This window comes from Numenius arquata, chromosome 6 (genome assembly GCF_964106895.1).
Source record: "Numenius arquata chromosome 6, bNumArq3.hap1.1, whole genome shotgun sequence".
NCBI classification, from domain to species: domain Eukaryota; kingdom Metazoa; phylum Chordata; class Aves; order Charadriiformes; family Scolopacidae; genus Numenius; species Numenius arquata.
The window spans coordinates 64,736,935-64,749,670 of record NC_133581.1 but is presented as its reverse complement, the minus strand read 5'-3'; the positions used below and the strand labels follow the sequence as shown (position 1 = coordinate 64,749,670).

Below are 12,736 nucleotides of genomic sequence, written 5' to 3'. Positions count from 1 at the left end.
TCTCGACTTGCTGGAATCCTGCACATCAAGTTATGGTCCCGTTGGGATATTGGAAATCTCATACTTGTCCTCTTTAGCCCTTGACTCTTTCCTCTATTGTTTTGTTTTGGGTTGGGTTTTTTTGTGGGGTTTTTATTTTTATTTTTAGTTCTGAGTTAAGAATTGAATTTTTTCTGTCTTTCTCTCCCTGGAATCCAGTACAGGGCAGGTGAAGGAACAGCATCTTCTGTTCTTACAACTCTGTGCTTTGTCTAATTGATTTCTCTTCATGCAGTATCTTCATTTGGAACTAATGATAACCATTCGGAACTAGTGATAATAATTTTTCAACTTCAATGCATTTGGACAATGCTTTTTAAAGGTTTGAAATATGTTACCTGAAAAAACAGGTGGAGAGTGGGTGAAGTGATACAACATGCTTCTAGATTTGTTTTCTGCTTGCTTACAAGGAAAGATTAAAGTTTGGCCACTCGCCACAGATTCTGTAGTTGTTTGCTCTATATTTCCTGTGCCTAAATACATCCTATTCAAATTCAGATCCTCGGGGCTTGAGTCTGAGGTTGAGCCTCTTTGCTTAAATCTTTGTGGTAGGAGATTTTATCCTAATTCTGCACATTTTTTCTTGCAGCTGTGTAATTCAAATGAGAGCAAACCAAAATACTAAAAATGCCTTTAATCTATGACATTTAGTATATAAGGAAGAAAACACACTTTTTTCCCAAACTCTCTCTCGCTTTAGATGTTGAGCTGCTGAGGCTCCATAACGTGTAACGATCTTTATTAGCACAGGATCACGGGTATTCTTTCTTCTCTGAGTATATTGAAATATCTTTTATTTTGCATCTTTGCTGAACAGACTTCAATGAAAGAATAGCAAAATTAGTGTAAATGGCTTCAAAAATTCCTGGAACTACACTGATAATATTGTGGCTGTATGAGAACAAACCGGGTCCTCCTATTTTTGTTTCATTAGAAGATTGGAAATTTCAGGTATGATATATTAGAAGAAACTTCAAATGGCAGGAGTTTTGAGAGCTTACAAACTTAGAAATGGCAATTGTGCAAATTGCAGAAGAGTAGCATGGTCCAGGACGATGAAGTGGGTGCAACAGAAGGGCGTGTTTCTTGCTGGCTGTCTTTGCTCTTCTCCAGAGGGCAAATTGTAGTTGTTTGCCCTTGGCCAACCTCAACCCAGTCTTCAGGCAGGCTCTGAGCCTGCTGGAGTCCTGGCCTGTGGCTAGGGGTGGGAGGCAGCCTGTGACCTCTGGCTTGGGACCTTCAGTAGGACATCCAGTTGACTGCGCCTACAGGAGCTGGTGGCTGCTGCTGCTACGGGGTGTTAGAGCTATGGGGGCTGCGGACAAGAGAGTTCAAAGCCTGGTGTTGGTCCCTCCAACTGAGATGCTGAGAGCACCTGCTGCCCCTTTCCCTGCTTTCTGCTGTCCTCTGATAGAATGTGTGGCTGTAGGAAAATAATATTTTTTTTCCCTTGCTTTGTAAACACAGGAAAGACTCTGCAAGCCATGTGATGTCCTAAATGTGCTCAGTCCCGATAGACCGAGTACTAAAGTCCTCTTTAACTCACTTGTTTCCTGTTGCAGCAAACAATGTGTTTCTTGTGCATTACCAAAATAATTCTTATTTACTGTAGAACCTTCTCATTCCAGTTCCATTCAGAAACATTAAATTTCCGGTGTGCAAGGAGATTAGCTAAACTTCAATGCAGTATACCCTAAGCTGTATCAAAAATACTACAGTGTACAAACTTTGAGCCTTTATATTTGTCAGAACTTCTTCTATTTGTTTTGTTAAACCATACATCAAGTGTTTGAGATGAAAACACTTCAGTCACATTTTATAAACTGATCAACTTCTTTGTTAAGGGATGTGGAGGTTGTACCATGGACTTACTGATGCATGTCACACTGTGCCATTCATCATATGAGCGTTGCATAGGTAAATGAAAACATTATTTTGGCTGGCAATTAGTGGGTAATAAGATTTCATTGTTATATTGTAGCTGTGTTATTGAGTGGTAGTAATACTTCTTTTTTTTATTAAGCTGGGAACTGCGTGCCTTTAATATGTATTTGAAAGATGATGAGTGTCATTGTTTTTTCAAAATAATGGTGCACCAGGGAGATGGTTCATTTTCCCCTTCCTTATCTTTGAAGGAACCGCCGGTTTTGGCTCGTGTGTGTCAGAGCCGTATCCAGAGTGAATGGCTGTCACAAGGATAAACTGAGCAGAGGGTGCACAGTTAAAGGCAAAGCAGAACACGTGTGAGGAGGCATTAAGGTGCTCTTTAGAAAGCCTGTTTAGAAAGTGACACTTCAGATTTTTTGGTGTTGCCTGATCTAGACGTGAGATGAGTGTAGCTGAAGTGTCAGGAGAAACTTTGCTGGGCCAAGGAGTGGAGCTGTTACTGCAAATTTGAGATGGATGAATTTGACAGCTCTGGTCTGAAAGGCAGAAGATTAAGCAGACTGGTAACCCAGCAGCGTCTGTGGCTTGTCTTCATCGGGATGCTCAGATCTTTCTCTTCTGCACTAGTGTTTAAACAGTAAAACGTGAGTGAATGGTAATCGAGAACAAATGTCCAGATTACCATGGGTATCTTTCCCAGAACACGAAAGAAAAAACATAAATGGAAAAAATAAGCACTGCCTTGATGCTTTTGCTATTTGTCCGGTCTCTTAAACTCTCTCGAAGAAATTGTGGTTTAAGAATCAGCAGTTAGCTGGAGGTTTTAAGGGAAAAACAAACATTCTAGGTGTTTGTCTTTCTACTTGAGAGGGCGTATTACAGGCCAGTACTTGTCCTTATAGTTTACTGTATAGCAGCATCCTACATGGGTCATGGAATAGTTCAACTGACCCAAGACTGAAATTTGCTGTACTTAAAAGGTGAGATAATGCTGATGCATTTATACTTCCTGAGGGAAAGCTTTTCCTCTACAGTAACACTGAGTCCTGCATGTCCTGGTCGTTCTCTCCCTTCCCATAACCTCTGCGGACGGTGCTAAAGGCTGTAGGGCAGCGAGCACTTTTCCGATTGTTAGCTTTTTGCCTTTCCCCTTTTTAAAATCTATTTTATTTATTGTTAGTTCAAATTTGGGTTATTCAGATGTTGTTTGCAAGACACGATCTGGTCTTTTCAAGTCCCAGAGGGTGAGGTGATGACTTTCACAGCTCTTTTTCTCACTAGAGGAACTATTCAACGCATTTCAGTAGAATAAGCTTAGTGGTGCTGGTTAAGGGGAAGGTAGAGGACGACTAGTTTCTTGAATTTTGGGAAACATGCTAGCTGCAGCTTTGCTGGGCAGCCTGGTATTATTTTCTGCCTTTGTGTCTGAGAAGTGGTGGTGAACCTCCTGAGAAAGGGGGAGATAGATGAGAAAAGGACTTCCACACTGAAGACCTGGGGTGGCTGGAGCTTTAACAAGGCTGGAGTGGTATCTACGTTCTCACAGCCGAGATACGGGTGGTGATCAGAGACATCACGAGGGATATGTAACTTAAAACTAGCTGCATAAATTAATCCAACATCAGTGTTGATATTTGAAACTACAATAGGCATTTTGTGAAACACACCTTTTGGTTTTTGGGTTAAAGTGAATGTCAGAAGTGTATCTTGTCACATTCAGAAAGCTGCATAAGGCTTTTGAATCGAGTGTTGCTTTTTAAGGAGGAAGGGGAGAATACTGACTTTAGGTTCATGTTCTGATCCATTATAGCTTCAGACTTGATTCTACAATGAATCAGGCAGGTAACAGATAAATTAGAAAATGAAACAAAGTACCACATGACTTGTGTTAAATCTAAATACTTGACACTGTTCTGATTAGTTTGTATTTAAAATTCAGGCAATGGCTGCCTCCACTGAAACGTTAGTGAAATAAAATGATTTCTAATATTTCATGTGTTTGGTTTTATTTACAGATGACATGGCAGAACTTCTTCTTGGGGAGTCCAAACTAGAACAATTTTTGAAGGAAAACGCTCTTAAACAGAATAGTAGTCCCCGGGGCCCCCGGCCAAAGCTGACTGAGGTCAGGAAACATCTCACAGCAGCGCTCGATAGGGGAAACCTGAAGGTATGTAAGTCAGGCAGAGCAAGAATTGGAAAAGCTAAAATTGACTGGAATACTCTGCTGATCATGGAGAAAAACATGGAAAGTGCTTGTGTGGTGTTTTGTTATGATTGCTGTTCCCAGACCATCATCAGCACTATGTTATTTCGTGGCTGTTTGTTTCTTCGTGGGTTTTTATTCAGATAAATTCCTCTGATCTTCTTTCATTAAAAGAATAAGAAAATTGTCATTGACTTCTGGGGTGCTTAGGTGATGTGCTTACAGCCTGTTTGTGGAAATTTTTCTTGGAGTATATAACTACATTGTTCTCTGTAATGCATTAAATAGAATTGTTAAAAAACCAAAACGCATAACAAATTTCTGTAAAAGTCTCTCAAGTATTCACCAAAGGTTCCTTAAGTTACGTTTGCGGGTGTGGGAAGTGAGGTTAATACTTGAGAGCATTTTCTGTCATAACCTTTTGATGTTCTTAACCATTCTAGCCCTTCTTTTACTTAAATATTGTTGTAGATGCTACATCAGCAGATCTTTTCTGTACTCGATGTCCATCTTTTGAGAGATCAAAAGGACCTTGTTTTACAGTCATCTGTAACGTTTTGTTTCCTGTGATTTGTGGGAGTACTAATTTCTCTTCCTTTTCCCTCTTCATTCTTCCATGAATCCTTTTTTCAAGTCATTTCTTCTGCCCTGATACTTTGAAATTGTGTGAATTAAATATGTAGGCTGTGGAACATGTATCATTAAGTTTTGATGCCATGTTATTTTCACTTGTGCTTGTGGTGTTAGGAACAAAAAATCATTGGAGGGGTTGCAATGACAGGCTGCCTTTAAATAATTTTGTCACCTGGCAAAGCTGGGCTCTGACTGAGAGGTATTTCTGGTGCGTGTGTAAATAAATATCGGAATATATAAAATGACTGGTGATGCTTTTCAGTAGCTTGGTGTAGTGAGATTTTGCGGATTCAGCCTGTACCGCAAGCCTCCCAAATCACAGAATGGTTAGAGTTGGAAGGGACCTTAAAGATCATCTTGTTCCAACCCCCTGCCCTGAGTAGGGACACCTCCCACTAGATGGGGTTTCTACAGTGAATATATACAGAAAACAGACCAAGTAATTGTTAGAAAGGATTAGTTGTATTTTCTCAGGAAAAAAAACTTTTCCTATTCCTCTTCCTTCTAGCCAGAATTCCTTCAAGAAGCTAACCTAATCATGGCCAAGTTAAACTATGTGGAAGGTGATTACAAGGAGGCTCTGAACACATATGCCAGAGTTGGGGTTGACGACTTGCAGCTGGCTGCGGTGCCGCCCTACAGGCTACGGATGATTGCTGAAGCGTTTTCTACTAAAGGTAAGATTGCCCTTTCCAGTAAAAAGATGTGGGAATAGTTTTTAAAAAGTTTATTCGTAACTTGTCCAAAGTTCAAGAATTTTTTGGCGTACATATCAGCACAGTGGCGGAGTACCATGTTTTTAGATAAATAAGAGGATGGCTTGGCTCCTTTAGGTTATTCAGAGTTTGTCCTAGGTTGACAAGACTTTTACCTCAATTGAATTTTTTGATGTGTGTGTTTAAAAGTTCTTCCATATGTAAATGTCACAGTAACTGTGGCTAGATACTATTGCTCGAAGGTAAGAGTTGCAAAAGAAGTGCAGTTGCTGTGGACAGAATTGGAGAACCTTGATTCACCATGATGACTTTTGCTGAATGTTAAAATGCTTAACCTAAGCTGAATTGCTACTTAATTGAGAAAAATAGTAAAAACATGAGAAAATGACTTAAAGCAGTGCATTTCTTGCACAGTTTTATTTTTGAATTTTTCTTACCAGCATATCTTTATTTTTTTTTTAAAGAATTCAGAAAGTGAAATTAATTTTAAAAAAAAAAGGGGTTTTTTACTAGTCTAGTAGTGAAAATTGTAATGCTGGCCTTGTGTCTTAAGGTGGCAGTGCCACTTCAGTTTAGAAGACTCAACATTACCAGATTGTAAGCTGGGTCAGGGTGTTGAGGAAAGCGGCAGTTTATATGCCGTAGGTTTATTAGAATTTACTGTGTCTAAACGTTTGCTTTGGTCTGCTCTCTGTAAGCTTGGGTTTGATGGTACACAGGTACTTCTTGTTATGGCAAGAGGGGTGTCAAAGTCGGCAAACACAATTCAGGAGAGGCTTAAATAGCGTTCACTGACATCTGGTCAAGGATTGTTTCTAACATTAATCTTGGAAGAGAGCGACTGTTTTCCACCAACAGAGTCCTGTGGTAAATGTTAGAGAAGCACGAATCAATCTCTATAGAGATTTCAAGGGAATAAGAGAACTAACTGGTAGCCAAGACAAAAGGATGCTTCCCAAATCTGGTCATTATTTAGATTAAAGTGGGAAGGGGGGTTCTTACGTATGATGTAAATCTACCCGGTTCTCTCATACAGAATCTCTGTGGACTTTTTGGCAGTGGGTAGGCTTCCACTCAGCGTGGTTTTGTTTGTGTGTATGTTGGTTTTTAAATCTATGAGGGTGTCTGTTGAATTTGTCCTGTTCTTTCCATGAAAATGCAATGTTGGACTTGATCAACTTAAAGTATTTAAGTTTGCTTGTATCTCCCAGGAATCCCAGTAATTTAATTGAATCTTTTCCCAAGCTCAACTCTTCTGTCTGTTTTATTTGACCTCATAAGGATATATAACAGTTGAAACATAAAGGCATTGATTTTGCAGAAGGTATTAGTATTATTAATTTTCCTTAATGTAAAAATAACTGTTTATAAAATTGTTAAATATGTATCTTTTCTACCCTAGAATGCTTTTTAGGCTCAGTTTATTAAAAAGAAAAAAAAAAAGAGAGAGAGAGAAGAGTCTTCTACTTAGACATGCTGAGGTTTTTTTAGCTTCTGATTTCAAGTTTTATACTTAAACACTGAAATCTGTCATATCAAGCCTGATCTAATATTGATCAGACTTCATCAGTCCGGTCACTTCTACTGGGTGACTGGCTACCACTTTACCTGAGCAAACTGAGCAAACTATTGCAGTTTTGATGTTGTTCTGTTCATGTTCAGAATCATCTTTTTATGCAATGTTTCCAGTTTGAATGGAAGATTAATAAGAGTTAATATCCCTTCTTCCCATGGTAGCACGCTGCAAGAATATTGTTTTCTGTGTGTTCTAGAATGAGGTAAAAGTTGCAGAGCAGTCTTAAATTTACTTTTCAAAGTCTAGATAAGTTTAAAGTAATTGACAGCTAAATAGCAGAAAGTGTATCTTTCTGTTCTTCATAGCAAAGGAAGATCCAGCACGTGTGTGTGGGTGCAAAAAAGTGCAAAAATACCAAGGTCAGGTTCAAGCTAAATTTTGCTGGAGTTTTATCTACTGATGGATAGAAAGAAGGAGAAGCAGAAGAGCAGTAGTGACAGTTGTGGGGAGAGAAAATGGAAATGGACCATGGCAGGGGAATTGAGATCCCTAAATGCTTGCTCAGCTGTGGAGGGTGTGTGTGTATTTATATATGTGTATATATACTTGTATATGCACATATATAAGTGTGTCTATATGTATTTATGATACTAGAAAGTAACATGTGACAAAAATCAAGAGAGGAGAGTTCTTACTGCCTCTTCAGACTCTCCAGAGTGAGCGTGTCGGAATGCATTGTCCATCAAGGTTGTTCGTAAACTTCACTGCATAATCTTCATTAAATTACAGTAGTGTTCATTACACAAGTCTTCATTACAGTAGTCCAGAACATGAAATCTAGTGTCTTCACATCCCTGCAGTCTTCAGCTTGGAATAAAACGGAAACGGTTTACTTTTACAGCCACAATTCTACTCAAGGCATGCAGGAACGAAAAGTAAGAGTCAATAATAAGAAACTTTTGCTATAACACCTCATTTTAAAATTGCAGGGTATTATTATTTTGTAGTTCATAGGCATCTCACAGGACTGCAGTTTACCTATATGGTCTCATAGTAATCACCTCTGTGCATCTTTCTGCAGAGCTAACCTACCTCTTCCTTTAGTAAGTAGCCAACAGACTTGCAATCTTTGCATGAGATACATGTTTAGAACTGCTATGTTGAGTCACCTTATTTCATGTTCTGAAACCTTTTGTAAATGTGTAGAATAATCACTTGTTTCTTACTGATAGGTGGTGAGTGTTGGTTTCATGTACATAATTAAGCACTGGCACAGGTTGCCCAGGGAAGCTGTGGATGCCCCATCCCTGGAAGTGTTCAAGGCCAGGCTGGATGGGGCTTTGAGCAACCTGCTCTAGTGGAGGTGTCCCTGCCCATGGCAGGGGGGTTGGAACTCGATGATCTTTAAGGTCCCTTCCAACTCTAACCATTCTATGATTCTATAACTCTGTCATTAAACCAAAGAACTAAAGCCGTCTAGTCCCTGCAGTGTGCTCACAAAGGGGGTTCCTCAAATTTTTTATTACGTAAATGAATTAAATGCATCTATATCTTCAAAAGCATGCTTTTAAGTCTCTGTGCTGCTTATAGCCTTAGCTGAGGACAGCATATTTAGAAGAATATAAGTGAGAGGCATAATATGGAATGAAGGCAAGTCAGGCAAAGGATTCAAAGGCTCTCAAACCCAGTAAGGAAGATAAAGTGGTTGTTATTCTTTTCTTGGAAATGTCTAGTTATAGAAATGCTGCTTCAAATCTTCCAAACAAAGCCTCTTGATAGATTTGTCAAAATGCAACGTTGTAGAATTTCAACAAAATTTAAGAAAAATCCTGTCAATTTACCTTTGAAATATTTTCTGTTTCCTTTACATGTGGCTCTTTGCAGCCTGTCATGTGCGGGGAATCGCGGGGCCTCGGTGCCCGAGCAGGGATGGGAAGGGGGTTCCTGTCTGTCCCTCCTCCCAGGGAAAATATTCAAAGTTATTCAAAATTGTTAGTATGGTGATAAAGGAGCTGCTGTATTTCTTCAGACCGAAAATCTCATGGGCAGTTGTTTATAATGGTGAGCAAAAAAAAAAAAAAAGCTTTGGAAAGAAATTCAAGGAACAGGCCAAGTTGTTTAGTTTTGGTTTTTTTTTCTGGCTTCTGGCCACAAAAGCCACTTGCTAGTAGTGATGTCTCATGTCTTATCTTGACTAGAGGAGGATGTAAGAGTGGTCTGATGAGGAGTTATCTGTTGCTGTGTCCATTAAAGTGACAGAGAGTAGACCAGCCCTGTGAATACGCACGAGGCAAAGCCTCAAAAACTTAATTAGCAAAGGTCGGGATTCAGCACCGTTTAGAGATCCCTCATGTAGAAGTTGCGAGGAGGTCACCACCACGCAGTGCCCTGAACGTAGTGTAATTCTGGTATTTTTCTGCCTTTCATCACCATTTCCTCAAATTCACAAACTAAAAAAGGAAGTGTAGTGGAGAACTGTCGTCTTTTATGGGGTTAACTTTGTGGACAGGGATACTTTTTGTGACCTCACACCGATTTATTTTTTGTGTATGTGTGGCCGTAGAACACAGTTCTGGATTACATCTGGTGCTTACTTTACTTTAAGAAAAGAGGTGATTTTGATGCTGTGCCTCTGAGTAATGACTCTCTGTGTGTGTGCAGAGGGTGTTGTATGGGACAGAGTATTAATAAAATCATAGTTTTGATATTAAATACAGAATTTTCTTTGATTCAAAGTCTTGAAGAAGTTGAGCTGGGGCAATTTTTAAATGTCATATAAAATGTAGAGCTGAAAAGATGGAGCTTTTCAAATCAACAGGCCACTTAGTATTTGCAAAAACACGAGAATGCTGGTTGAGAATCTGTTGGTTAGGTTTTTCCCCATCTGCTTGTAGTTACATTTGACATGAAAGTGGAGGAGAAGCGTCCGATAAAACAGTTTTCTGTAGCAAAATGTCTACGATTGGAGGTGCCAGCGTGTTGGGAAAGAAAAAGGAGCATAAAAGGAGGACATTGTTGAGGTGATGGGCAGGTTTGTGTGACTGTTGTGGCAAAATGTTAGTGGGGAAGTAGGTGTATGAGCATTGCTGAAACTGGCTCCCTGAAGCTGTTGCCTTTCCTTCTTTTGCAGTAGCACTTATGACCCATTCTTGTAGCCTATTATCTTACCTTTAATATAAAGTTTTAAGAAGTACAGAAGAAAATAGATTTTTATTCTTTTTTTTTTTTTTTTTCTTTTGCCCCAGCTGTAGCTTGGTCATCGGTACCAGTGATTCGAGCTGGCTTGTGCAGCAAGAGCAAAGCGAAGAAATGAGGCTGGGCAGGGGGAGGAGGAGGGAAGGACCATCTTGAGACTGTGGCGGCAAGTCATGGCTCAAAGTAAAATGTAGAGGTGTTTTACACATTTCTGGCCGTATTACATACTTAAGTATTTGCTTAGGAATAGCTACCTTCTGATAAGGTTCCCTTGTTACAAGAGGTTCGTTTTGTCTCCATTTGTTTACTTTCTTCACTAGATCAGTTTAATTGGCCAAACTCAATTCTGAGACTGAGTAAAATCTTAAATTACGAAGAATTGAAATAAGTTCCCTAATGACAAGAATCCCTAAAGAAATAGTTAAAGACTCTGTACGTCTGACTCTTTTTTTTTTTTTTTTTTTCTCCTTTTTTTGTGTTAGGCTTGTGTAGTTACCTCCAACATTTCCTACTCTCTTCTCATACAAGACCAACCAGAAAAAATTCTGTATACGTTGTCACCATACAGAAGCATATATTTAGAATCTGTTTTAATAATGGCTGAAGCTAATATTCTCCTAGGGATATGGCCTCTGGGAATGGAACAATTAAGTTCCTGCAAGTTTTCAGCAGTATATGAATGAGGTAATATACTGGAAAGCGCACACAGGCATTATTCAAATACTGTGCATGGCAATATCTCCTGTGTTTCTAAGCAATTTTTGTTTGCTTGTGGAAGCAGAGATGAGATGCTCAGTGGGATATCGAGGTGTTAATTTGGGGAGGTGCCACTTGTCAGTAATTCTGAAATAACAAGTATATATTTAACTAGGAAATAAGCTTATTGAAATCTTAGGTAACATGATTCTGATACTGCTGCCTAAGTCAAAAGACATAATTGAAAAGTGAATTTATAATACTTGGCATTAGAAGTTAGGGAATCTTTCTACACAATCTTATAGATAAACGTAGCAATTTACGCATTTCTTAGTCTGCAACTTTGTAAACTTGATTTTAGTAAATAAACTGTGTTTGTATTTACTCTAGTGTATAGGTTAATAGACGACTCCAGGTATCTGTCAAGAGGGCTGTGTTGTATTACAGTAACAAATTCTTGTTAAGTACGTGAGGGATGTCGTCTGTAAGTTACCCGGTGACATTACTTATTGCCGCAGGCTGGTCCACGTCTCGGATTGCCTGTTCAAATAACTGTGTTTATATTTAGATGATATATGTTGAGTAAGGTGAGACCATCTTTACTGCTGCTGACCCATATTCAAATTTAATGTTGCATTTACCAAGTTAAATGATTGGCTATTAATTAGTTCTATTTAGAGAAACGTGGAAATACTCGTTAGGTTCAGTAGAGGGTCAGGTGCATGTGAATTGCCACTTTGCAGTTAACTTTAATCATATCCCGTTGTAATGGGATCTTGGGCACTGCTGGGCTCTGTCAGCAGACACCAAGCAGCTCTTCATGGAAGAATGCTAAATGAAAGCTGTTTTAGTAATTATGCCAGGGATCTCTAGCCTCATTAGGCAACGGGTCAAGAACTCAACTTAAGTTCCCTCCTCCTGTATTGCTGTTGCAGCCCATCAGCAAGTTTGCAGACCACGTCTCGGAAGCCTGTGCTATAGGAAAACTATAAATTCCGTAGTTAAACCGTTTCCTTTCTCCTGAGCAAGTAGCTTCCTTGATGACCGCTCCATATACTGGTGTGCGGCTCTTCTGCTTTGGGGAAGGTTCATCAGAGAGAGATTCACTCCCTCCAGGATCTACAATGATTATCGGTCCTTTTCCCAGCTTCTATCTCTAGTTTTAACTTTTTCAGCCCCTCAAGAAGGTGCTTGTCTATCAAAGGGATCTACTGTAAAGCAAGAATCGGCTGGCACGTGGTTCTTAAGAAACGAGTACATATGTGGAAAATACTGATCTCTTCTGTTTAAAAATATTGTAAAAGTCTATTTTGTACCCGTAAAAAAAATACGAAGATTTGAATGTCATTACATTTAGAGGCAAAGTGTGACCAATCGTTTCACAACAGTTATCTCAGATGATATTTCAAGAAATCCCAAAATTTTGTTACAGTTTTATGGACTGCTTGGATTAATAAGTAGGTGTTGACTTCAGAAGAAAGATGAGTGTTCCTGGGTTGGTTTTTTTTTTTTTTTCTTTTCTCTTTTTGACTTTGAGAAACATCGAGACACTTAGGAGCAGTAGCATAACTATGGCATTATAAGAGCTGTGCTAATGCAGTGACACTGCAGTATGAGCAGACGTGATCAAATGCTGTCTTCAGCTTGGGAAGGTTGTGCTTATGTTGCTCTGGGTGTCATCTAGAATGGAATTTAATTCTCTGTAAGTAGTTTGTGTTTAAGAGAGTGGCTTGCCAGAACAGCTTCCCTCAAATTCAAGTATGCTGAGAGAAGGGCGTATTGACCTTCTTTCTGATGCCTTTTTGGGAAAGCCAATTGGGTATGAAACTAGCCATAGAGGAGATCCTG

General features: G+C 39.3%; 1 protein-coding gene across 6 annotated transcripts in view; it reads left to right on the top strand.

The window, feature by feature from the left end:
• TTC7B (tetratricopeptide repeat domain 7B) overlaps positions 1-12,736 on the top strand; it is a 133,040-nt gene that overhangs the window by 11,394 nt on the left and 108,910 nt on the right. For 5 of the 6 annotated variants that reach the window (XM_074148564.1, XM_074148563.1, XM_074148561.1 and 2 more), the window contains exons 2-3: positions 3,942-4,096; positions 5,274-5,442. In XM_074148564.1, the coding sequence (XP_074004665.1) occupies positions 3,942-4,096; positions 5,274-5,442 (324 nt within the window). Of the gene's footprint in view, positions 1-3,941; positions 4,097-5,273; positions 5,443-12,736 lie in introns of those variants that run through there. The other variant, XM_074148565.1, reaches the window with a different exon arrangement.